The sequence below is a fragment of the Trachemys scripta genome, chromosome 25, assembly GCF_013100865.1.
Source record: "Trachemys scripta elegans isolate TJP31775 chromosome 25, CAS_Tse_1.0, whole genome shotgun sequence".
In the NCBI taxonomy this organism is placed as follows: domain Eukaryota; kingdom Metazoa; phylum Chordata; order Testudines; family Emydidae; genus Trachemys; species Trachemys scripta.
The window spans coordinates 2229042-2256702 of NC_048322.1; the positions used below are offsets into that span (position 1 = coordinate 2229042).

At 46.5% G+C, this 27661-nt stretch overlaps 1 protein-coding gene across 3 annotated transcripts in view; it reads right to left on the reverse strand.

The window, feature by feature from the left end:
• Positions 1–27661, reverse strand: part of LOC117870017 (zinc finger protein 154-like) — a 46409-nt gene that overhangs the window by 5373 nt on the left and 13375 nt on the right. The window contains exons 2-5 of one of the 3 annotated variants that reach the window (XM_034757185.1): positions 16921–17003; positions 8431–8557; positions 3396–3509; positions 2268–3026 (exon numbers count right to left, since the gene is read on the reverse strand). In XM_034757185.1, coding sequence (XP_034613076.1) covers positions 2268–3026; positions 3396–3509; positions 8431–8557; positions 16921–17003 — 1083 coding nt within the window. Of the gene's footprint in view, positions 1–112; positions 3027–3395; positions 3510–8430; positions 8558–16920; positions 17004–27661 lie in introns of those variants that run through there. The other 2 variants (XM_034757186.1, XM_034757184.1) reach the window with 2 other exon arrangements.

Consider the following 27661-nt stretch of genomic DNA (forward strand, 5'->3'; position numbering starts at 1 on the left):
TATTTCACTAGGAGGGTGGTGAAGCACTGGAATGGGTTTCCTTGGGAGGTGGTGGACTCTCCATCCTTAGAGGTTTTTGAGGCCCAGATTGACAAAGCCCTGGCTGGGATGATTTAGTTGGGGTTGGTCCTGCTTTGAGCAGGGGTTTGGACTAGATGACCTCCCGAGGTCTCTTCCAACCCTAATCTTCTATGATTCTCTCTGTGCTTCATGAAACTTTGGATCCAAATGGTAAAAGACAGTTGTGCCCAATTTAATAATGGCATCTTTAGGAGTGTGATCAATGCCACTTAACTAGGGAGCAGTGTTCTAAAAACAGTTTACATCGGCCACAGGTCACCATAGCTTCCATCTCTGGGATGAAAATCAACCACCACTACCTGCAATTTCTACATGAGTTCTTGTCAAATCTTTGATCTTACTTGGAGTAATTTTATACTTCTCTGGCGTAGAATTCTTCACTAACCACACAACATATCAGTAGTGATAGTGAGGTATAACTCCCCCCAACTATGCTCTTGTATGTCTTTAATCTGATGGCACAGATTTAAATTAGGGACTATATTCAGGTGCGGCTTAGAATCCCTGTAAGATACCAAATGTCAGGAATCTATTAAAAATAGGCATATTTTTGCAGCTTTATCACATTCAACATGGATTTCATTTTCTACTCATTTGCAGAATCTTCCATTTTTCCCATTTCTAACCAGATAGGGATTGCATTTCCCAAATAATAGGCAACATGCACCTGATTAGGAAGCAGATCTTCAGGAGCGACCTCCTGCAGGGCCTGGGCCACAACTGCTTTGGGAGCCAAATGCATGGGTATTTTGCTTAGTTACAAGTCATTTACTAGGGAATCCTCTTCCCAGCCCTTTAGAAAAAATATTGACCTAACCAGTTGAACAGGGGATTGGGATGGTGATGAGGAATAAGGGAATCCCTTTGATTTACCCTATCTTCTTCTCTTGTTACAGAGGGTGAAATGACATTTTCCCCTATCCCTGCCCTGTTCCTGCTCTTTCTTATAGTTCAATATATTATAAGTGAGGAAAATGGTTGTAAAAGTATCTGCTCTCCAGTACAACCTGAAGCAACATCAGAATAACCGTGATGCTCAGGGTTTGTTTAGACTAGGAAAAGTGATGTAGTTTAGGGCTGGTCAAGGGGAAAGCTAATGCCAAACACTGCACCTGGGCTGGATCTACACTACAACTATAATTGTCTTTTTACACCAAGATCACTAACTTGAGCAGCCAATGCCATGTACAGTCCTAGTGGCTGTAAGGCACAGGTAGTTTTGCCTCAGTGTAGCTTGTTGGGAACAAACCTTTGTCTCCCACCTGGAACAGATGAACATTCCTGGACGGGGACACACTCCTATGACTCAAAAGGAAAGGAGTTGATAGAAAAGATCAGAGGACTGACCCCAAAGAAGGTGAGTGCAAAAGGCAGAAGCAGGCAACTCATCTCGTGGAGCTGAGAGACCACAGTGAAGATGGTGCACAGATCACTATGTGAGAATTAGCAAATGTGATTATTTAAAACAAAAAAATGTTTGCCCAACCCTAATCAAGGCATTTGTTACAGTTCTCTTATGTGGATTTTCTGATGTCTAATAAGGTGTGAGCTCTTTTTTAAGCTTTTCCCACACTCAGAGTATCTGTAAGGTGTCTCACCTGTGTAGATTCTCTGATGTATAATCAGGTCAGAGCTCCGATTGAAGTTTTTCCCACACTCAGAGCATGTGTAGGGCGTCTCTCCTATGTGGATTCTCTCATGTGTGATAAGGTTTGAGCGATCATTGAAGCTTTTCCCGCACTCAGAGCACGTGTAGGGTGTCTCTCCTGTGTGGATTCTATAATGTGAGATAAGTTGTGAGTGCTGACTAAAGCTTTTCCCACACTAAGAGCATGTGTAGGGCGTCTCTCCTGTGTGGATTCTCTTATGTGTGATAAGGTTTGAGCGATCATTGAAGCTTTTTCCGCACTCAGAGCACGTGTAGGGTGTCTCTCCTGTGTGGATTCTCTGATGTCTGATAAGGTGTGAGTTCTCCCTGAAACTTTTCCCACACTCAGAGCACGCGTAGGGCATCTCTCCTGTGTGGATTCTATAATGTGAGATAAGTTGTGAGTGCTGACTAAAGCTTTTCCTGCACTCAGAGCACGTGTAGGGCGTCTCTCCTGTGTGGATTCTCTCATGTGTGATAAGGTTTGAGCGATCATTGAAGCTTTTCCCGCACTCAGAGCACGTGTAGGGCTTCTCACCTGTGTGGATTCTCTGATGTGTGATAAGGTCTGAACGCTGACTAAAGCTTTTCCTGCACTCAGAGCATCCATAAGGTTTCTCACCCGTGTGGATTCTCCTATGTCTCCTAAGGGCAGAGCGCTGGTTGAAGTTTTTCCCGCACTCAGAGCATGTGTAGGGTGTCTCTCCTGTGTGGATTCGCTGATGTGAGTTGAGGCTTGAACTATCAATGAAGCTTTTCCCGCAGTCAGAGCACGTATAGGGCGTCTCTCCTGTGTGGATTCTCTCATGTATGATAAGGTTTGAGCTCCGATTAAAGCTTTTCCCACACTCAGCGCATGTGTAGGGCGTCTCTCCTGTGTGGATTCTCTGATGTGTGATAAGGTTTGAACGCTGACTAAAACTTTTCCCGCACTCAGAGCACGTGTAGGGCTTCTCTCCAGTGTGGGTTCTCCAATGTGTGAGAAAGTGTGAGCTCCAACTGAATCTTTTCCCGCACTCATGACATGTGTAGTGTCTCCCTTCCAAGTTGATTCTGTCGCGGGTTATAAGGTCTGAGAGGCTACTGAAGTTTTCCTCTGGCATCTCCTGAGTCACACATGATATTGCTTTTTCTCGGAGTGCACAACTCCCGGAGACATTCCCTTTGGATCTTCCTGATAACATTCCATGTGGTTCTACTTGCTCAGCATCTTCCTGCTGGGGTTTCTCCTCCTCATTCTCACTCACCATCCCATCACCTGATGGAAGACAGAGAGAATCTAGACATAGGTCACTCCCTGCGCCAGAAAGAAAGGAAATCTCAGAGAGAGGAATGGAAAAAGGGATGAACAAACCAAAATATGCGTGGGAGAGATCAAACCTATCAGGAGCTGATTTTCCCCAAACCCTTCCCCAGAGAAGAGAGAAAGGGATCAGTCTTGGTCCGCATCTCACCAGAACACTCAGGGAAAAGTGAGATCGGGGATGGATGTGCTGCCAGTTGTCAGTCAGAATAGGTGGGAAGCCATGAGTGACATCCACCATAATGATTCCATTCTGCAGGGAACTATCCTGAACTTGGGAGAGCTCACAGGGTCTTTGTAGGGCATCCCAATTGTTTCCTGCATTCCTAAACAGTTGTTGAATTGGTTTAACCAATTCCTCACCTGTGAAGGCAGCTTTCAGGAGCACTTCTTTCTCAGAGCCCTGGAGGTCTGGGATCCACGGCTCTTCCCCTCGTTCCAGCTGCGAGATCACATTAGGTTTGGAAACTGGAAACCCTACTCCAGGCAAAGAAAACAAGGGAGGTCAGTGGAATTTGTGGGATATTTGTCACAAAGAATATTCCATGGTTTTAACTCCAGCTCATTTTTAAGCAGTAAAATACCAAGGCCAGCTTCCTTGGCTCAAAGTGGAAGGAGGGTTATTATTATTATAAATCATATTCATTACCTTAGTGCCTAAGGACCAACTAATAGTGGGTCCCCATTGTGCTAGGCAAAGTACAAACAGAGAATAGTAGATGGCCCATGCCCTGAAGAATTTACAATCTAAATAGACAAGACAGACACAGAATGGGGGAAGGGGTAGAACCCACTGTTAGAATAGAGATATTCAAGCCTGCCTATAAAGCCTATACTTTAAGAACTTAAGTGTATTTTTATCACTTAGCTAGTTACAGGGGTATAAAAACAAAGAATCAAAATCACAGTCTGCCTGTGTATGGGCCTTCTCTCACTAGGATAGTCTGAGGCCTTGTTCTTAGGCTAAGGCCTTTGGTTAAGCAGCAGGGGCAGCCATAAACTGGGGAGTATAGGGTCACATCCTCACATCCCAAATCAGTCACACTGAAATAAGGTGCTATTTGGCTGTTACGAAGACTATCCTGTTTGGATAGTGCCCATCACCACCAGATAAAGAATCATATTTTAAGATGGTTAAAGAAAACTTAGTTTGATAGCATCCTGTCCGGCAAGAAATCACTTATCAATGGTTGTGGTTGTGAAACCCTCATTTCTGTATTGTTTTATCTTTATGGCCACCACTTTTACCTTGTTAATCAGTCTGGTTCTCTAATTGTTTTTGTCTGCTGTAAAATTAATGTTGCTAGGTGTAAGTAAATTACGTAGTGGGATATAATTGGTTAGAGAATTATGTTACAATATGTTAGAATTGGTTAGTTAAAGTTCAGTACAATGATTGGTTAAGGTATAGCAGAGAATATTACTATATAAACAAGATCAAACAGGAGAGGGAAAGGAAATTGGAATCATGTTTCTTAAAGGGGGGAAACAGGAACAGGGAATGGGGACACAGGCAAGGCTCTGTGGCATCAGAGATGGGATGGGGGAAACAGGGAAAACGCTCTGTGGTATCAGAGCTGGGAAGGGAACACTGGGCAACAGACTCTATCATGTATAGAGATAATCCCGACTGGTTTGAAGGGCTTCGGAATATGCCTGCTTGGAAACTAACCCCAATAAACATCGCATTCTCTGTGCTTCGGACTACTGGTCTTTTTGCTGCTTGCTGTCTGTGTGACAAGAACCAGGGAAGTGGGAGGGTGAAGGGAAAGCCCACTAACAAAACTGACATGACCTGATAACCAACAGGTAAGCCTTTAAGGAAGGTTTTAATACACTTTGGAACTGATCAGGGATTCCTATGATGACTGATGAGGAGGCAATGGTAAATACACATTTAGAGGGTCTTTTCTTTTTTTATATCTTTTCCCCAGAAGGCGCACTGGCACAATGTCATGGATCCATAGGATCTGTGCAATGCCCTGGCTTTTAAACAGTCCTTGGGAGGTGCCTCTTGAGTGCACTACACCCCCAAGGGGTCCCACTCTTCCACAAGGATAGGCCATGTAGCTTCAACACTTGAGACTGAGCCTTTGGCTTCAAAACTCCTATTTCAACCTGTGAACTCTGCCCAGCAGGTCCAGCTGAACTACACTCCTGTTCAGAGACTGTTCCTCATTCAATGAACAGAGTAAGTTTGTGCTGTGACACTGGGCAGACTTTTAAAACATAGCAGGGTTTATTAGTCAACCGAAACACAGCATTGTAAAGTCCTTAGATTAGCACAGGGAAGCAACAAAGACAATATAGTCCATATTAGCCAATGCCCTTGTGCCCTGCTGCTGTAGAAAACGCTTTGGTTTCCTTTCACTGTGACTGTCCATTTGTCTTCATTCCGGTAGAGCTCCCTACATCTGCAAGCCCAGTTCTTCCTGCTCCCAAAAGCATAACGAGTCCATGTATGTTTCACTCAGCCAAACGGAGATCCTCCCATGGACAGGTGACAATTATTCCCTTGCCTCTGTCGGGTATTCCATTGATGTAGGTTGGCACCAGCCAGTCCTTAATGACCCATTCATAGCACCCCATGACAGATACATGACAAAACACCTCATGTCGCCCGCTCATCATAATCATAGCAATACCAATCACAGAGGGAAACTGAGGTGTGTATTGGTATCATACAAGTATCACCAAAATCCCCACCTCTATCACACACACACACTGCTCACAGCCCTTAGAGAGAAAGCAAAGCACAGGAACTGGATGTTAGTCCAGTGAACACAGTGGAGAACAAGCTGCAATCCGCAAACCCTGGTCAAAAAGGAGAGGCATGTGGGTCCCTACCCATAAAGAGGGGCTGGCTAGAGACCTGATACCTGAGAAGCATTCCTTGAGCAGACCATGGAGACAGGTCAAAGGCTTAGCTACCTCAGAACTGTGACATCGCAAAAGCACATTTTGGGGAATTAGGAAATCTAGTGACTCAGGTGTAATGGGAGGAAGAATTAAACTCCCCCAGTGTGTGGAGAAGGCTGGGGAATTAAACACTAAAATTCAAGAGCAACAGCCTCTAATTCTTCCGGAAAAGGAGAATGTAAGAAACAAGAACTGGGCCACGCAACCTCAGGAGGGACAGGCTCGAAGATCCAAGGAGCCTGGAGGGAAGACAGCTTCTGGTTGCTGGACATGGGGAGAAGAGGAACAAGATTCTTCAAACTCTCACTCCTATTGACCCTGACCTGATTTTATGATCTGTGACCTAGTCTCATGTCTTGTGGGCAATTTTATACTCGCTAGAGGTAAAATGTCATTATCAAAGTATTGCTTATTAGCTTGGAACATACATGGAGGGGCAAGGAGGTGATCATAAATAAATGGGTTAAGGGCAGGGACTGCACTACAGCCGGGATCAACGTTCTGAGATCGATCCACCGGAGGTCGATGTAACGGGTGCAGTAAAGACCCGCCAACTCGACTGCAGATCGCTTTCCAATCTATCCCTGTACTCTACCCCTGACAAGAAGATTAAGGTAAGTAGACCCTGCGGTAACTCGACCTAAGGTACATCGACTCCAGCTACGTTATTCACATAGCTGGAGTTGCGCAGCGTAGGTTGACTTACTGTGGTAGTGTAGACATAGCATAAGCTTGCTACAGTTCAGGGTCTTATATTAGGTTGAGGCTTTGTGGGAGTAGTTATGCTGAAGTCTGGGATTTACCCAAATAGGCTAAGGAGAGAATCCCAGGTCAGATATTTTGCACCCTCATTTTGAGAGACTAACGAGGAACCACAAACAGGTTCAATATGCCACAGGATTCTGAAAGGAAGTAAATTTGGGGCGGGCTTTAGCAATTAGGTTGCTATGAAGTATCTTAGCAGTTGGACCGCATTCATATATTGGAATTATTAATAAATAAGTGACCTAAATCACGAATATTAATGCTTGGTGCTTAATTATGGACTTCCCAAAGGCTACATATGGTTTGGGGCAGTTACTGACATTATTGTAATCAGAGTAAAGGAGCAGATATGGTATATCACCATCCTATTATCATAAGAAAGCAGAGAAAATACCTCTCCTAGTTACCATTTTTTCATTTTGTCGGGCCCGAAGACAGTGTATACTGAAGCAGGGTGGATGGTCTCCCTTGCCCCTCGAACTTTGTTTCCATTGGTGTCCATAATTTGTAAGTAGGCACAGTGCAAGACCCTCTTTATAGACTTATCTTACTCTAATCGTTATGTGTATTGATTTTTGCCTATGATTTCAATTATAACTGTCTGTATTAAATCAAGTTTCTGTGTGTTTCACCAAATTCCATCTCCTCCATTAACTTTGAGTAGCCAAGTACAAGCGCAAACTGTACCCCAATATGTAATCTTATAGGTGTAAAAATTGTACAGGCTACACTACCACCCTGTGACATCATCAACAAAATGCCCATTTGTGCCTGGATAGTCACCCTGCTATGAGAGGGAGGAATGCAGCAAGGACTCAGGATGGTTAGCCAGGGACGCTGTGCCTAGAGATGGGGAGGTTATACGGACAGGGGGGTAATGAGTGGGAGAGGGAGGTCAAGAGTTAAAATAATAATATTTTGGGGGGAAATGTATAATGAAGTGAAACTGAACAGAAATAAAACTGGAGTGTAGGCTCTAAAGCAACAAGACTTGGGTAGGGATTCGGGGTTAAAGGCCTGGGATCCCCCATAGCTCTAGATCCCCAAACCTCTCCTCCCTTCCACTGACCCACCCAGCCCACTTCCTGGGTGCCCTTTCTCCACACTCCCCTCCCCTTCTTCCCATTACTCTCAGCCAGCACCACCTCCCGGCACCTTGGGAACTTCTTGTGTTTTCTCCTCATCTCTCACTACCTCATCCCTCCCTTCTGCTTCTTAGCTCTAATCCTGCACACACCCTCCCCATGTCCTGGCACCCCAGAATTATCTACTCCCCCCTCTCCTCCCCTCCCACAGCTCTGATCTCCCTTCACCCATGGGGTCCTGAATGACAACATTATACGCTCTCCTAACAAAAGAGGAGCTCATCTGACTGTCACATAAGCCATGCATGAGTCATACACCTATTTACTTAATATAGAATTCTACAGGCAGTATATTTTCCTCTTAAAATGAGGAAAAGGCATGAAAGCTATAGTTTTTAATGTAGTTATTAATGTAGCTAAGCGTACATTAAATGCAATTTTAAAATGACCGATGGCACCAAAAAGGCACATGTCCAAAAATTTACTAGTGGGTGGGAGATAAGGCAAAAAAAAAGGGGGCAAGGAAACTTGTCAAAATGTGTATGATGAATAAAGGTATAAAGTTATTACTACTCAGATTCTTTAGAGAACCCACAGCTTCTAATAACCAAAGGGACAGGACTCCTTACCCAGCAAGACCACCGTCTCATAGTTCTCCTGCATGACATCCCTGTAGAGGGCTCTCTGAGTGGGGTCCAGCAGAGCCCCCTCTTCCCTGGTGAAATACACAGCCACCTCCTCGAAAGTCACCGGCCCCTGAAAGAATAAGAGTCCAACACTCAGTACTTGCTGCACCATTCACAACCCCACTATTCACAGAACAGCAGCACCAGGTAAATGGACGCTCTGGGAGGCACATGTTAACGGTGTCCCACCCCACCTTGCTTAGAGAAGCCAGAAGGGATTAGAAGGTAGAAAGAGAGAACCTTTGTGCCTCCCAGCTGAAAGACGGAAGCAGCATCTTCACATTTATCACATACCTACTAGCCAGAGCATGATACAGGAGATGGGGCTGTCTCTGGACCCTGCTGGTGGCTCCCTGGTAGAAATCCCAACATTCTCCAAATAAAATATATGGAAGAAAGGGGAATTCAATAGTAAAGAATATAAATTAGAAGGTTAGAATTTTAGAAAATTGGTAAGGGAAGCTATCAGAAATCAATGATCAATCAATGAAAATAAGAAAGAAGTTTTTTAAAGTATATTAAATACAAAATTAATCCTAACAATGATACTGGTAAATTACTAGATGGAAATGGCAGAATTATCAAAAATAATACAGAAGAGGTAAAAGTGTTCAATAAATATTTCTCTCCTGGATTTGGGGAAAAACAGATGATGTACTCATATCATAAGATGTTGATGCCGACACTCTTTCCATTCCAACAATAACTCACGAGGATGTTAAACAGCAGGTATTACAGTTAGATGTGTTTAAATCAGCGGATCCAGATAATAAGAGTTTTGAAAGACCTGGTGGAGGAGCGTGGTGGACTATTAATGTTGATTTTAATTAGGACTTGGAACACTGAGGAAATTCCATAAAAGTGGAATAAAGCTAATGCTGTGCCAATATTTAAAAAGTGTAAAAGAGATGGCCCAGCTAATTACAAGAGTGTTAGTTTGAAATTGATACTGGGCAAGAGAATGGAGCAGCCAATACTGGAGTTCATTAATAAAGAATTAAAGGAGGGTAATATAATTAGTACCCATTAGCAAAAGTGTAGACACAATAGATCCTATCAAACTAACTGGATATCCGTATTGGATGAGATCAAATGTTTGGTTGCAGCTAATAGTATTCATGTAATATACCTAGACTTCTGTAAGGCATATGACTTGGTTCAGCAGAATATTTTGACTAGGAAGATACAAAATACACACGGCATATATTAAATACATTAAAAACAGTGATTGTAAATGGGGAACCATGGTCGAGCGGATTTCTTTCTAGGGGGTTCCCACAAGGATGGGTTCTTGGCTCTGTGCTATTTAACATTCTTATTCATGACCTGGAAGAGAATATAAAATCATCACTGATAAAGTTTGCAGTTGCCACAAAGTTTGCGGGGGGTGGTAACTAACGAAGTGTCAGTAGATTCCGACTCCAGCACTGGGAATCTGGGAAGTTTTCCCAGCCCTGGCTGGGGGGTTATTTCCTGTTCCACACAGAGGGGAAGTTCCATTCCCAACTCCTGTGCCTTGAAATTAGGCCCTATCTGACACTACACCCCCATTCAGCATAGTGGTATGAGTATAAAATGATTAGGACATAATTTTGTGCAAGATGCGTCATGTGCAGTGTTTTATTGGAAAAGTTATGATTGGCTGAATATGATTATCCTATTTGTGTGCATGGATCATGTTTATATTTGAAGTTATGGATATTGACTTTGTATCTGTATTTCAAATGTGCTTACTCTGGGTAACACCCACAACTAGCCTTTCAGGTACAACAGTGAAGAAGCCAGACAGCGCTGATGGCTCATCAACAAAAACAATGGACCATGGAAGAGCTTAGCCTTCCTGTGAATGTTTCAAACAGCCTATGAGTCATGGCTACTAGGGCCTTGGCTACACTTGCAGCTGTACAGCGCTGTGAGTTAAACCTGTCTTCGTACAGCTGAGTAGGGAAAGCGCTGCAGTCTGTCCACACTGACAGCTGCCCAGCACACTGTCATGGCCACATTTGCAGCGCCATTGGGAGCGGTGCATTATGGCCAGCTATCCCACGGAGCACCTCTTCCCATTCTGGCACTGTGGGTTGTGGGAAGGGGGCGTGCGTGCGGGGCATTCTGCATCCTGTTCCAACGCCCTGTGATGCATCGCTTCGCATCCCAGCAATCCCTTTGTTTCCGTCCACCTTTGGCGCCATCTTTCAACGGTTTCTGTGCAGCGCGATCTGTCTGCGGGAAATGGAGCCCGAACTGCTGAGGCGTATGCTGACTTATCTTGCCAGCACGTAACGTTTGGCTGTCGAACTATTCCTTAAGATCCAAAGTGACAGTGAGAGTGAGGAGTCCGATGATGCTATCGAGCCACGTAACGCGTATGACACGAAATTGCTTGTGGCATTCACAGACATGCTCAGGACCGTGGAATGCCGCTTTTGGGCTCGGGAAACAAGCACTGAGTGGTGGGATCACATGGTCATGGAAGTCTGGGATGACGAGCAGTGGCTGCAGAACTTTTGGATGAGAAAAGCCACTTTCATGGGACTGTGTGAGGAGCTTGCCCCCACCCTGCAATGCAAGGACACGAGATTGAGAGCTGCCCTGCCAGTGGAGAAGCGGGTGGCTATTGCAGTCTGGAAGCTGGCAACTACAGACATCTACCGATCGGTCGCGAACCAGTTTGGAGTGGGAAAGTCGACCATTGGAATCGTGTTGATGCAAGTTTGCAGGGCCATTAATTGCATCCTACTCAGAAGAACTGTGACTCTGGGTAACGTGCAGGAAATAGTGGATGGCTTTGCACAAATGGGGTTCCCTAACTGTGGAGGGGCGATAGATGGGATGCACATTCCTATTCTGGCATCACCCCACCTAGAATCCGAGTATGTTAATCAGAAGGGGTATTTCTCTATGGTTCTCCAGGCGCTTGTGGATCACCGTGGGTGTTTCATTGACAACACAGGCTGGCCCGGAAAGGTGCATGATGCATGCATCTTTCGGAATACTTGGCTGTTCAGGAAGATGCAGGCCGGGACTTTTTTCCCAGAGCGGAAGATCACGGTAGGGGAAGTTGAAATGCCCATTGTGATCCTTGGAGATCCCGCTTACCCGTTAATGCCGTGGCTCACGAAACCCTACATGGGGAGCCTTGACAGCAGCAAGAAATGGTTCAACTACAGGCTGAGCCGGTGCCGAACTGACTGTGGAGTGTGCCTTTGGCCATTTAAAGGGCCGCTGGCGATCTCTGTATGGGAAGCTGGACTTGGCCGAAAACAGCATCCCCTCGGTTATATCCGCATGCTGTACCCTCCATAATATTTGTGAAGGGAAGGGTGAAAGCTTCACTCAGGCATGGACCTCCGAGGTTCAACACCTGGAGGCTGAATTTGCACAGCCAGAGAGCAGGGCTATTACAGGGGCCCAGCCCTGGGCTGAAAGGATTAGGGATGCCTAGAGAGAGCAATTTGAGGCTGAAAACCAGGAGTGATATCTGGTGCCCTGCACGGGAGTGAAGTGCAGTAGTTCCAATCTTTAGGAATCAGTGTTTGCTAAGCAGACAAGCAGACTTGCAGTGCCTGTTTATTTCCTGGGCTAAGGAGTCTTTTACTTTATGCAATAATAAAGAATGTTTTCAAAGCCAAAAAATCCATTTATTGAAAAGAAAAAAAATTATTTATTGAAAAGAAACAAGGGGGTGGAGTGGGGAATGGTACAATCACAGATTCGCGTATGTCCTGTCTGGTGTGCTGTGCAGTGAGTGCTGCACTTCAGGATAGCTATACTGCATGGTGATGGGGGTTGAGTGCAGAAGGTAAGGGTCGTGGTTTTCAGGGCTGGGTGGTGAAGATACTGGTTTTGGAGGCAGCTGGTGGCATGAAGAACACGGAAATTGGGGAAAATGGGTTGGAGGTGACAGTGGGGCACAAGGGAAAGAGTTTTGGGACAAGGGCTGTGTGTGGGGGTGGAGTTTGCGCTTATGGTACAGCTCCTTCTGCATGGCTACGAGCTCCTGGATAGCATCTGCTTGGCGCTCCAGGATGCTTATGAGCCGATCCGTACTTTGCTGCCGGTGCTCCGTGCTTTGCCACCAGTGCACTGTGTTTTCCTGGAGGATCCTGCTTTCTCTCTCCCTCCAGTTCTGTGCTTTCTCATTCTCTTTAATAGATTGCCGCATCACTTCTTGCAGCATGTCTTCTTTGGTTTTTTGCAGTCTCTTCCTGAGTCTTTGCAGTCTCTGAGCAGGCGAAAAGAGGGATGGCTGAGGTCTCAAGGTTGATGCAGCTGTATAGGCAAAATGCAACATTTAACAGAGGCAGAATTGTTTATACCAGACAAACTAATGATTTGCCCTGCACTTAAGGAGTAGAAAATGCACAGTGTCTACACAATAGCATAATTTTCCCGTCCGAAACAGAGCACACATATCCCATGGGAGCCTCAAAATGGTGAGTAAGGGGGACTGATTCTTTCAGGGCTGCACTGTCCTCTGGGTTTCTGTGCCTTGGGGAGAGCCAACAGCTTCAGGGGGCACCTACACTGAACACTGTCCCAACATTTTCCACAGGAGTTCGTCTTGGACGATATCTCGCTGCTGAGGGTGACCTGGGAGGATCTTCTACTGCAATGCAGCTTCCACCCTGGCCCATATGCAGCTTGCCTGTGTGCAGTAATGGTCCCCCCACCCCTCGTGGCACAGTGGCGCGGACACATTAGCCTGGCTGGGACAAGGACCACGGTGGCTCTCCTGATAAACCTGCGCAAGCACATTGCACACGTTCTGGATGAGACATTCGAGGAGATTACCGAGGCCGATTACTACGATGTGATAAACCACATCAATGCACTATTCCGCATCTAGGCATGCATGCCTAACCCTCCTCTCCCAAAGAGCCCGCACCGAAAAAATTCCTTCCCGAAAAAAAACCCGCTTACCGGGAACCTGCTCTTCTGTTTGTCTTCCACCAAGTACCGGCCGCTGCGACTGGCTACCTTCCTCCTGGCTCGAGAAGAGTTCCTGGCTGCATAGCTCCAGGGATTCTGGTGTGTCTCCATCCGGCCCACCACCCTCACTCCCGTTTTCCTCCTCCTCCTCCTCCCCCCCGCCACACTGGCTCTGAAGTGTCCATGGTGGTGCTCAGAGTGGAGGTGGGGTTAACCCCAAGTATCGCATCCAGCTCTTAGTAGAATTGGCAGGTTGCGGGGGGAGCACCTGAGCGGCCGTTTGCATTGCAGGCTTTACGGTAGGCACTCCACAGCTCCTTCACTTTAATCCTGCACTGCAGGGCGTCTCAGTCATGGCCCATTTCCATCATGTCCTTTGATACCTTCCCTAAGATATCGTAATTCCTATGGCTGGAGCGCAGCTGGGACTGTATAGCTTCCTCCCCCCCAAACACTGATGAGGTCCAGCAACTTGCCATTGCTCCATTCTGGGGCTCGCTTGGCGCGTGGAGCCATGGTCACCTGGAACGATTCGCTGATAGCCCTCCATGCCACGCCGGGCTGAGCAAACAGGAAGGGGATTTTTAAAATTCCCAGGGAATGTAAAGGGCGGGTCACATGGTTGGTTACCTGAGGCCAGGGCAGTAGAGTTTGAACTGATGAACAGAGTGGCTAAAACAGGCATTGTGGGATACTGCCGAATACTTCTGGAGGCCAGTCACAGTGCATTGGGTGGCCACATCTGTGCCGCAGCGAAAGCGCAATACACGCTATTCCTCTCGGGGACTTGGAGTACATACAGCGCTGCAACCACGGAGATACTGCGCTGCAAAAGCCTTGCCAGTGTGGACGGGGAGTGAGTTACAGCGCTGGGGGTGGCTTTACAGCGCTGTAATTCGCAAGTGTGGCCAAGGCCTATGACTCAGCAGGGCATGCTAGGGCATGTGACCAGACCACATGACACTGAACTCTATTTTGGTACCAATATTTTTCCACAAACTGGACTGGGAACTGAGTTTGGAACAAAGTGTTCCCCCCATATGGAAAAGCTACATAAGGTGGGTGTGACATCATCTCTTGGCCTCATTCCCCACACAAGAGAACTCCTGGAACATAAGAGCATAATGGAGCAAGTAATTAAGGAAATCATCTGCAAACACTTGGAAGGTGGTAAGGTGATAGGGAATGGCCAGCATGGATTTGTAAAGAACAAATCATGTCAAACCAATCTGATAGCTTTTTTTGATAGGATAATGAGTCTTGTAGATAAGGGAGAAGCAGTGGATGTGGTATACCTAAACTTTAGTAAGGCATTTGATACGGTCTTGCATGATATTCTTATCAATAAACTAGGCAAATACAACTTTGATGGGGCTACTATAAGGTGGGTGCATAACTGGCTGGAAAACCATACTCAGAGAGTAGTTATTAATGGTTCCCAATCCTGCTTGAAAGGTATAATAAGTGGGGTTCTGCAGGGGTCTGTTTTGGGACTGGCTCTGTTCAATATCTTCATCAACGACTTAGATATTGGCATAGAAAGTATGCTTATCAAGTTTGCAGATGATACCCAAACTGGGAAGGATTGCAACTGCTTTGGAGGATAGGGTCATAATTCAAAATGATCTGGACAAATTGGAGAAATGGTCTGAGGTAAACAGGATGAAGTTTAATAAAGACAAATGCAAAGTGCTCCACTTAGGAAAGAACAATCAGTTTCATACATACAGAATTGGAAGAGACTGTCTAGGAAGGAGTACAGCAGAAAGGGATCTAGGGGTTATAGTGGACCACAAGCTAAATATGAGTTAACAGTATGATGCTGGTGCAAAAAAAGCAAACATGATTCTGAGATGCATTAACAGGTGTGTTGTGAGCAAGTCACGAGAAGTCATTCTTCTTCTGTACTCTGCGCTGGTTAGGCCTCAACTGGAGTATTGTGTCCAGTTCTGGGCACCGCATTTCTAGAAAGATGTTGAGAAATTGGAGAGGGTCCAGAGAGGAGAAACAAGAATGATTAAAGGTCTAGAGAACATGACCTATGAAGGAAGGCTGAAAGAATTGGGTTTGATTAGTTTGGAAAAGAGAAGACTGAGAGGGGACATAATAGCAGTTTTCAGGTATCTAAAAGGGTGTCATAAGGAGGAGGGAGAAAACTTGTTCATCTTAGCCTCTAAGGATAGAACAAGAAGCAATGGGCTTAAACTGCAGCAAGGGAGGTTTAGGTTGGACATTAGGAAAAAGTTCCTAACTGTCAGGGTGATTAAACACTGGAATAAATTGCCTAGGGAGGCTGTGGAATCTGCATCTCTGGAGATACTTAAGAGTAGGTTAGACAAATTTCTATCAGGGATGGTCTAGACAGTATTTGGTCGTGCCATGAGGGCAGGGGACTGGAGTTGATGATCTCTCGAGGTCCCTTCCAATCCTAGAATCTATGAATCTATTAATAAGAATGGCCATACTAGGTCAGACCAAAGGTCCATCCAACCCAGTATCCTGTCTACCGACAGTGACCAATGCCAGGTGCCCCAGAGGGAGTGAACCTAACAGGTAATGATGAAGTGATCTCTCTCCTGCTGTCCATCTCCACCCTCTGACAAACAGAGGCTAGGGACACCATTCCTTACCCATCCTCGCTAATAGCCATTAATGGACTTAACCTCCATGAATTTATCTAGTTCTCTTTTAAACCCTGTTATAGTCCTAGCCTTCACAACCTCCTCAGGCAACGAGTTCCACAGGTTGACTGTGTGCTGTGTGAAGAACTTCCTTTTATTTGTTTTAAACCTGCTGCCCATTCATTTCATTTGGTGGCCCCTAGTTCTTATATTATGGGAACAAGTAAATAACTTTTCCTTATTCACTTTCTCCACCTGAGGAAGCACCTGAGGAACAAAGACTGAACTGGGGGAAGTGTTGGTCCCAGGGTAAAGGGATTTCAAGCTTGGGTATGGAAACTTGATGGACTGCTTCTATCATCAGTCAGGGTGAGAAATTGCTAATTCAAATTCTACCCATCTAGTATGTTAGGAAATAACCAAAAACTCAAACTAAGCCTAACTAATCTGCTTTGATTTCTTTGCTATCACTCATCGCTGGGAAATTGGCTGTTGTCTTCTATCTGTCCTTGAGTGGCTTAGGTAAAGCACCCAGGTAGCTTAGTTGGATTCATGACATCACCTGCTGTTGTGTTGGGTGATAACAGGGCCTGGAGAGGCTGGCTGAATCTCCAGCAAAGCAGTGTGAGAAGGGCAAGCCCAGCTTCAGGGTTAGAGGGCACAGTGGTTCCCAGAAGCCCCCCACACTGCACCCCAGGGTGACAACCCATCACACCCTAGATTACACAAGTCTCAGCAGGTTTGTTAGATCCTGTCCCCTCCCTTTCCCCACCCTAGATAGTTCCTGCCTCCCACCACTTTGAGCAGCTCCCACCCTCCTATACATTTACTGCTCCTCTCCCTCCAAGCAGAACCCATCACCAGATCCCTGATAATCCTTTACCTTAGCCAGCTCCATTGAAGCCATTTCCTTCCCCCTGGGAGGAGGGGATGATCTGGAGCAAAACGTGGATGTTATTCTGTAGCCTGCCAGAGTGAGAAGGACAATGTAGGAGATTTCAGACAGGGTTTTTGTCCATTCCCACATGCCAATTCCCCCCAGGATTTTCCCTGCTAATGGACATTCTAGGTTCTGCCTCACTGTGAAGCACAGAATGACCTTATTCCAGTAGATGCCTAACCCCCTCCCACCAGGGTGTAACCCTCTGAGATATGGTGAAACCCTCCCAGTAGCAGAGTCTCTCTGTTACACTTATAAAGTTTGCAGGCGACACCAAGCTGGGAGGGGTTGCAAGTGCTTTGAAGGATAGAATTAAAATTCAAAATGATCTGGACAAACTGGAGAAATGGTCTGAAGTACATAGGATGAAATTCAATAAGGATGAATCCAAAGTACTCCACTTAGGAAGGAACAATCAGTTGCACACATACAAAACGGGAAATGACTGCCTAGGAAGGAGTACTGCGGAAAGGGATCTGTGGGTCATAGTGGATCACAAGGTAAATATGAGTCAACAGAGTTAAACTGTTGCAAAAAAAGCAAGTATCATTCTGGGATGTATTAGCAGGAGTATTGTGAGCAAGACACAAGAAGTAACTCTTACACTCTACTCCACGCTGATGAGGCCTCAACTGGAATAGTGTGTCCAGTTCTGGGCACCACATTTCAGGAAAGATGTGGACAAATTGGAGAAAGTCCAGAGAAGAGCAGCAAAAATGATTAAAGGTCTAGAAAACATAGCCTATGAGGGAAGATTGAAAACATTGCATTTGTTTAGTCTGGAGAAGAGAAGACTGAGAGGGGACATGATCACAGTTTTCAAGTACATAAAAGGTTGTTAGAAGGATGAGGGAGAAAAATTGTTCTTTTTAACCTCTGAGGATAGGATAAGAAGTAATGGGCTTAAATTGCAGCAAGGACGGTTTAGGTTGGACATTAGGAAAAACTTCCTAACTGTCAGAGTGGTTAACCCCTGGAATAAATTGCCTAGGGAGGTTGTGGAACCTCCATCATTGGGAATTTTTAAGAGCAGGCTGGACAAACACCTCTCAAGGGATGGCCTAGAGATCAGGGGTCTCCAAACTTTATGAGACGAGGGCCATACTAGATTTTTGAAGGGGCTTCGCGGGTCGAAGAGACTGTGAAAGAAATTAAATATATGCAAATATATGCAAAATCGTTAAAAAACAACACTATTCTACTGTGTCAGTGTTACATTAAATTCTAAATCAGGTATAAAAGTTACTCGATGCAGGTACTGTGAAATCACACAAAATATTTGTCAATATATTAAAAATCATTTCACTTTTTTAATTTTATTTCTAAAAACTCACACATTTGTATCATACAAATACTGTTTGGTTCTATTAGTGATATAGTTAAAATTTAACCATTATGAAATTGTTAATTTCCATCTTCTTTACTCCATTTATTGGAGATGTAATTAAACACCTGGCTTGTATTTTTACTCCTAAGGGAGGGGTCCATGCCTGCTCAGCTGCAGCAATGACTCTCCCCTAAGTTGACTCCCCTTTTGGGGGGGACACTGGCTCCCAGAGGCACTCACCCCTCTGCACAGCTCAGCTGAGCTACCCCCCCTCACCGAGTTGCTGCCGGCAGCCCCTCCCCCTGCCTGCAGCCTGCCTATTTGCTTCTCCCTATACCTGCTTTGCTGAAGCAACAACTCTCCCCTAAGTTGACTCCCCTTTTGGGGGGATACTGGCTCCCAAAGGCACTCACCCCTCTGCACAGCTCAGCTGTGCTGCTGCCCCGTGTGAGCTGCTGCCGGCGGCCCCTCCCCCTGCCTGCTCGGTGTGCCTACTCAGCTGTTCACTTCTCCCCTGTTGTTTGGAGGGCTGGACAAATGGAAGCCCCGGGCCAGATCCGGGCCACGGGCCATAGTTTGGAGACCCCAGGTCTAGATAATACTTAGTCCTGCCTTGAGTGCAGGGGACTGGACTAGCTACCTCTCAAGGTCCCTTCTGTCATATCCTTGGGGGCAGCAGGTTTAGGAAGAAATCACTTGAGACCAGAGAGCAGCAAGCTTACAAAGCAACCATTTATTTACAGACACTCACTGACCTGGCCAGCCAGCTGGAACTGGCTGGCTATCCCCTAATAATCTAACTCAGTTGCCATAGGAACAAAAACCATGACAACCAAATACACAACATATTCCTCCCCCCTTAAATAAGAACATCCCCTAAATAAAACAAACACTAGACTAGAGAAGGAGGACAGACTGCCTCCATTTCCGGCTAAACCCGGGGAATTATTTTGCCCCATAACCATAGGTTTGCCCTAGCTAAAGAACCAGTCATTGAGGAGGTCTTCTGTCTCTAGGTAGATTACGGCGAACTTCTGGTGTTGTTGCACCCGAAAGTACCATGGACGCAGGCCTGACAATGGGCTCAGGATTCGCAGCGCGAACGGGTGAGGAGGTGGTATCAGCTCGTGCCGGGCAAAGGGGTATCTCAGCTGCCGGCAGTAATGGAGGAGAACAGTCAGGAGCAGGTGATTCTTGATTCGGGGTCTCGCCAGAAGAGGTGAAGTCAGACAACTCAACTGAAGATGTGTCCTGAGGACTGGCAATGGCTGATCTACATGTCGCCGTCAGGTGAGATTCTCTGCAGTCTGGACTGTGTAGGAAACAGGTCCTGTTTGAGTGATGATTGTGGCAGGGACCCATTTAGCTCCAGAAGTATAATTCCGAGCCAAAACCAGCTGTCCCGGGCTAAAGGTTCGGTCTTTTGTTCTGGGTGCCCGTCTGATGACTTGATATTGCTGCTGACGTTGCACAATTTGTCAGGGTTCAGAAGGTTTCAGCAGATCAAAGCAAGTGCGCAGCTGTCATCCCACCATTAGAAAGGCCAGGGATGCCTTGGTCGTAGCATGAGGTGTGTTTCTGTAGGAAAGTAAGAAGGTATCCAGACGCTTTGGAATGGAGTGTTGTCCCTGTGCCGATTTCAAAGCTTGTTTAATTGTCTGCACAAATCTTTCAGCTAATCCATTGGTGGATGGATGATATGGTGCTGAAGTGATATGGTGTAATCCATTTGCCTTCATAAAATTTTGAAACTCCTGAGAGACCAACTGCGATCCGTTGTTGCTCACAAGTTGTTCTGGCAGACTGAAATGACTAAAGAGTCCCCGTAGTTTTTGGATAGTACTCTCTGCAGTAGCAGACTGCATTATAGAGACTTCGGGCCATTTAGAGTGGGCATCTACCACCACCAAGAACATGCTTCCTTCAAGGGGCCCAGCGAAGTCAACGTGAGTACGTTGCCACGGGTTTTCAGGCGTGTAGAGGTGTCCACTGGGGTAAATTCCTCACACCCTGACATGACATACAAGCTTTTGCCTTCTCTTCAATAGCACTGTCCAATCCAGGCCACCAAAAATAGCTTCGAGCAACTTCCTTCATGCGCACTATTCCACAGTGACCGGACTGTAGCTGTTCTAACATCTGTGATCTCAGTGGTGGTGGGATAATGACACGTCTCTCCCACAACAAACAACCAGATTGGATCGATAACTCTGTCCTCCTGGATATGTAGGTAACAAGGTCAGGTAAGACCGGAGAGGTGTGTCGAGCTTTTCCATGCATCCCATAACTTGGGACAATACTGGGTCAACGCGAGTTGCCTTCTTTATCTGAGTAGCAGTGATGGGTGTATTCTCTAACTGTTCAAAGTAGAAGATTTCCTTTTGGGCACTATCTTGATGTTTGATTGGCAAAGGCAACCTTGAGAGACCATCTGCATTGCCGTGCAGAGTGGATTTCCGATATTTAATTTCATAGGTGTGCGCTGAAAGTAACAATGCCCAACATTGCATACAACTAGCAGCTAATGGGGGAATGCCTGTCTAGGGTCCAAAAATTGACATCAGAGGTCGATGGTCAGTGGGAAGAGTAAACTTCCACCCAAACAGATACTGATGAAACTTCCGAATTCCAAAAATGATTCCCAATGCTTCACGTTCAATTTGGACATAGTTAGTTTCTACTTTGCCTAGAGTGCGTGAAGCAAAAGTAATAGGTCTCTCTTCTCCCGAAGGCATAATGTGTGACATGACTGCTCCCACTCCATAAGGGGATGCATCGCAGGCCAATTGTAGGATGGATCAAAGTCCGTTAGAACTTCAGAATTTAGCAATGCATCCTTAGCTTTGTTAAATGCAACATTATAGGCTTCAGTCCACTTCCAGGTCTTGTTCTGCCCAAGGAGTTCGTGAAGTGGTTTTAGCAGTGTGGCTAACTGTGAGATGAACTTTCCATAATAGTTCAAGAGTCCTAGAAACGAGCACAGCTGGCTAACATTTTGAGGTGGGGGAGCCTCCACAATAGCCTTAACTTTGGCAGGGGCCTTATGAAGACCTGCAGCATCAATGATGTGTCCCAAATATTCAACAGAGGGCTGGAAGAATTCACACTTGTCTTTGCAGACTCGCAGTCCGTACTCTTCCAGTATTTGTAGGGTAGCCTCTAAATTCTTTAGGTGATCCTCCTCATTCCTTCCAGTGACCAGGATGTCATCCAGATAGCACTGAACTCCTGACAAGCCACACAAGATCTGGTCCATAGCCCTCTGGAACAAGGCGGGACCAGACGTTATTCCGAAGGGTAGGCGACAGTATCGATAAAGCCCCTTATGAGTCACAATCGTCAACAGCTCTTGAGACTTTTCATTGACGTGCATCTGTAAATACGCTTGACTCAGATCAATCTTACTGAACTTTTGTCCCCCAGCCAGGCCCACAAAGAGATCATAGATGCGGGGAAGCAGGTATTGCTCTGCACACAACACCGGGTTGACAGTGACTTTAAAATCACCGCAAATCCGGAGGGAGCCGTCTTTCTTCACTATTGGAATGATAGGAGTGGCCCAAGGGCTATGGGTAACTGGTATTAGAACTCCATTGATGACCAGGTGCTCCAGGTCCGCTTCAACTTTTGGCCTGATGGCATATAGCACAGTTCTGGCTTTCAGATATTTTGGTGGACTATCAGGTTTAATGTTCAATGTCACAGTAATTCCCTTCATGCTTCCCAGATCCTCTCCAAAAACAGCAGCATGTTTCCTTAGTATAGTGGTCAGACCGGTTACTTCTTTAGTCATTCGGTGCACTTCTGCCCAGTTCAGCTGAATCTTCCCAAGCCAAGACCTACCCATTAAGGCTCAGTAATTACCTCTCACCACAAACAGTGGCAATTTAACAGTCTGTCCATTGAGCTCCACCTTAACATCAATAGTGCCCAACATGGGCACAGCTTCTCCTGTATACGTCTTCAGAACAGTTTTTGTTGCCTTAAGCGGAAGATGCTGTAGCTTTTCTTTATACACAGTCTCGGAGACCAGCGAGATGGCTGCACCGGTGTCCAGCTCCATGTGTATAAGTTTGCCATCCAACAACGGGGTTACCCAGTATTCATGTGAGCCCACTGCCAAAGACAAAACATGCAGTGGCACTTCTTCTTGCAATGAGGTGTCACCTTGGTCATCCTGGGTCTGCTCTAGGGTATGCATGGTTCCCCTTTTGGTCGGCCAGACCACAGACCTCTTTTTCTTTTGTTTACAGGCACACTCAATGTGTCCCTTTTTGCCACAATGTCGACACACCAGGTCCTTACACCAGCATTCTGATGACTGGTGACCCAACTTACCACAGCGATAACATTCCTGACTCCCCACAGTTTTGTGGGTAGGTACTTGTGACACCTTATGCACCCTAAGGGATGCACCAATGTATTGCGCCTCCTTTGTAGCCAGTTCCATGGAGACAGCAATATCAACAGCCTTCTGTAAGGTAAGCTGAGCCTCTGCCAATAGGCGCTTCCGTATAGCTTCACTGTACAGGCCACACACTAACCTGTCACACAGGGCATCATTTAACATCTCCTTAAATTCACAGTGTTCTGCAAGCTTTCTCAAAGTTGCTACAAATTGTACAACTGTTACATCTTCTTTCTGGTCTCTTTTGTGGAACCTATATCTTTCAGCAATTACCAGTGGTTTTGGAGAATCATAGAATATCAGAGTTGGAAGGGACCTCAAGAGGTCATCTAGTCCAACCCCCTGCTCAAAGCAGGACCAATTCCCAGCTAAATCATCCCAGCCAGGGCTTGTCAAGCCGGGCCTTAAAAACCTCCAAGGAAGGAGATTCCACCACCTCCCTAGGTAACCCATTCCAGTGTTTCACCACCCTCCTAGTGAAATAGTTTTTCCTGATATCCAACCTGGACCTCCCCCACTGCAACTTGAGACCATTGCTCCTTGTTCTGTCATCTGCCACCACTGAGAACAGCCGAGCTCCATCCTCTTTGGAACCCCCCTTCAGGTAGTTGAAGGCTGCTATCAAATCCCCCCTCATTCTTCTCTTCTGGAGACTAAACAATCCCAGTTCCCTCAGCCTCTCCTCATAAGTCATGTGCTCCAGACCCCTAATCATTTTTGTTGCCCTCCGCTGGACTCTTTCCAATTTTTCCACATCCTTCTTGTAGTGTTGGGCCCAAAACTGGACACAGTATTCCAGATGAGGCTTCACCAATGTCGAATAAAGGGGAACGATCACGTCCCTCGATCTGCTGGCAATGCCCCTACTTACACAGCCCAAAATGCCGTTAGCCTTCTTGGCAACAAGAGCACAAGTTGACTCATATCCAGCTTCTCATGCACTGTGACCCCTAGGTCCTTTTCTGCAGAACTGCTACCTAGCCATTCGGTCCCTAGTCTGTAGCAGTGCATGGGATTCCCAGGATTTCCACAATGTCACTGTAAGATTTGGTCTCAGGCTTAACAGGCTGTAGTAAGCTGCGTAGCAGGAAGTAGGTTTTAGCCACTACAACACTTAAGAATATTGGCACCTTCTTCACTTCTGTAACGTCATTTGCAATAACAAAAAGCTCAAAATGCTCAGTATACACATGCCACTGCCCTATATTCTCATCAAAAGGTTTCAGTGTCCCTGTAGGTGTAGCCATGGTTTTAGTTTCAGTTTCACAGTCAGTACAAACAAGCAACAGCTAAAAGAGTTTGGTAAGGTTTTTTTTTTTTCTTTTTCTTTACCTTGACTTCTACTTCCTTCTGTTGCTGGGGCAGCACAGGAATCCCACCCTCATCGCCACTTTGTCATATCCTTGGGGGCAGCAGGTTTAGGAAGAAATCATTTGAGACCAGAGAGCAGCAAGCTTACAAAGCAACCATTTATTTACAGACACTCACTGACCTGGCCAGCCAGTTGGAACTGGCTGGCTATCCCCTAATAATCTAACTCAGTTGCCATAGGAACAAAAACCATGACAACCAAATACACAACACCTTCCAGTTCTATGACTCTATGAATCAAAGGCCAGAGAAGAGCAGAATCAAAGGAGTCACTTTGGGGATTCTCCCTGTCATTGTCCCCAAGGCAGCTCTCTCAGGTTTACAAAGTTGTTTGATTCTCCAGCCTTTATACAGTCTCTCCTGGCAGTGCCCCCTTTCATGGGCTGGGCCTAGTTTTAGCTTTTGACAAGTGTGACCCTGAGGGCTCTGAGGCTGGGCCTCCTTGCCTCAGCACACCTTGTTTCTTTCTGTGGCTCCCCAGTGAGTCCAAATGAATAGATACTCCTGATAGAGACTGTGAACATAAGAAGGGCCCACTGTGTCAGATCAATGGTCCATCTAGCTCAGCGGCCAATGCCAGGTGCTTCAGAGGGAAAGAACAGAACAGGTAATCATCAAAATATCCATCCCCTGTTACCCATTCCCAGCTTCTGGCAAACAGAAACTAGAGACACCATCCCTGCCCATCCTGCCTGTGACACTGGCAGATGAGGTGATAGCTCTTGCAAAAGCCGCCATGTCTTAATTGAACAGGGACAAATGCAGAGCTGGAATCAGTCTGACTCACCTGTGTTAGTATTGTTAAAACAGGTATTAGAATTATAACAATGTGCTTAGACTTTATTGCATGCTTTATTGAGTTGCTGCCTGGGTTAGTATCTGACTAGTTGCATTGTGAGCCTCTGTGGCTATGTAAATCACCAGACAGGAGAGAGACTTTACCTATGTGAAGTGCTGATTGGCAACAGAATACATTACACCCTGCCTCGCAGGAAAGGTCCATCAACACCAGATAGACCATTATGGGATGTTAAAGAAGACAAAAGACTGTTGTGCTCTTGACTTCCCATTAGCTGAGTTTCCAGCTCAGAGCACATGGTAGGAAGGGCATAAAAACCCCATACAGAAAGAACTGATTATCTGTATGCTGCTTGGACTGTGGGGGGCAAAGTTTCTAGGCATAAGCAAGAGATCCCCAGCTGCTTAGCTGGGGTTAGTCCTAAAGAATATGTAGGGCTTGCTTATTATAGAAGCTTCTATTACCTTTTGAAATTTAAGACTAACTTGTCTGCATCTATATGATTACCTGTTTTTAACTTTGTAAACAACTCTCGTTTCCTCTTAAATAAATCTTAAGGCAGGTTATGACAGGACTGACTACAAGTGTTGTCTTTGTTGGGAGATCTACGATTCAATTCACCTAAGGAAGTGACTGGTCCTTTGGGACTGGCAGTAACCTGAACATTGGTGTGATTCATGGTGTAAGGCAGTGGTTCTCAACCAGGGGTCTGGGGCCCACTGGGGGGCCATGAGCAGTTATCAGGGGGGCTGCCAAGCAAGGCCAGCATTAGATGTGCCAAGGCTCAGGGCAGAAAGCTGAAGTCCCAGCACATGGGGCTGAAGTCCAGGGCCCTGAGCCCCACCACCTGGGGCTAAAGCCAAAACAATGTAGCTTTGTGGGGGCCCCTGTGGCATGGGGCCCCAGGCAGTTGCCCTGCTTGCTACCCCCTAATGCCAGTCCTGGCTTTTCTATACAGAAAATCAGTTATTTTGGCCCACATGGGCCATGGAGTTTTTATAGCATGTTGGGGGGGGGGGCTCAGAAAGAAAAAGGTTGAGAACCCCCGGTGTAACGGACCATCTGTCACAAAGGTGAGATATATGAGATGACCCAAAGGGACTGTCTGTGATTCCATGTTAATGCCGTTACTGTGCCTGCAGCGTTTACACTGGATACTTGGTTGGTGAAATCTACATATAGACCTCACAACCAATTTGGGTTTTCTTCCCTGCTTCTTACCAGTCTGCCTCAGGCTGGTGCTCATGCTCTCAAGTGCCTGAAGACAGCATTACAGAGACTTACGAGCACAACGCCACCAGCAGCAATTGGCAGCAATGCAGAGCAGACTTTACAGTGACACAGTGTGGGCCAAATGGTCTGTGGACTCAGTCAAGCCCCAGTTCTCCTCCAGTGCACGTCAACATCCCGGCAACCTTCAAGGAGGGTCAAGGCTGCCACTCCTTCAGTGATGATGGATCTCCAGCATAGCATCACCCGCGCCCCATGACCCATCTTGTCTCCTCAGACAGAGGTGAATGACAGAGGGTGCACAACAGATCCTGGGGAGTAGGGAAAAGGATAACAAAACACACCTTCTGGTGTGAAGGTGACAGGCGTTGTGGTGGCAATAAAGGGGAAGGGGAGGGAGTGGAAGCAGCACCCTCAAAGACAATGCTGCCAGTGGGTCGCCCCACCACATCAGGCATGGGGCTGATTGGGGGCCATTCCCTGGGCCTGGGTGCCTGTGAACGGCTATATAAACCCCACGCTGGCACAGAAGGGGTTAAACTGCTGCTTTAGTCTGGATTGGCCCAGCCCCTCCACACCTTCAAACCATGCCCGGACTGGAGCAGGAGTTTATAGGAGAGGCCTGCTCTACTCAGAAAGGGGCCACCCTGGGAAAGGAACTGTCTGTGGAGCATCTCCAGCCCCGAAGAGAGAGCTGGCCGCATTCAGGGCTCTGGCCTTCACTGAGGGAGGCTGGAAATCCCCAGGGCTCAAAGAGGGAGCACGCTGAAACTTGCCCAGGAGACCCAGTCAACTCTGAAGAGGACTGAGATGCCCCCATGGCTCCCAGAAATAAGAAGGGCCCATATTCTGATGGGCTCTGTCCATAGTTTTTCCTCCCAGCCATTTCTTTTCTTTCATTCCTTTATTTACCCTTATTTGCCAACAGTTGGCTGTTTTGCTGTGTCATGTAGTACCCCGAGAGAGGAAGAAAGTGCCTCAAGGCCTCAGCCAGAGGGTTGAGACCTCACACACCCCTGGCTTAGAGGGTCTCTGCCAGTCAGGAAGGGGTAGCAGCGAGGGAAGATGGGGTGAAGAGGTTTGGGCTATGGTGGGGGGCAGAAGCAGCTGGGACTGGATAACCTGGGGCTGGGCAGTCTCCATAGGATTAATGAAGGTGTCAGTGACTAGATGAATATTCAGTAAATACGCAGAAAGTGATGGCTCCCCATCCCTACCTGCCATTCACACAGGGAGCAAAGCCTTGGGCAAGGCAACTTTAAAGAGTTAAAAAGAAGGGGCTACAGCTTAGAGTTTCTCTGCCAGTCAGGAAGGGGTAGCAGCGGGGGAAGACTGGCAGCTGATAGTTGGAAGGATGAAGAGGTTTGGGGTATGGTGAGGGAAGAAGTGGCTGGCACTGAGTAAGCTGGGACCAGGCAGTCTCCGTTGGGGACACTTTCTCCCCCTGTGCCCCTTCCACACACTCTTGTGAGTAGAGAATGACCACTCTGTCCCCACCACCAAAGGCAGCCATGTCTCAGGACTCTCCCAAGTTGCACCCACTAACTCT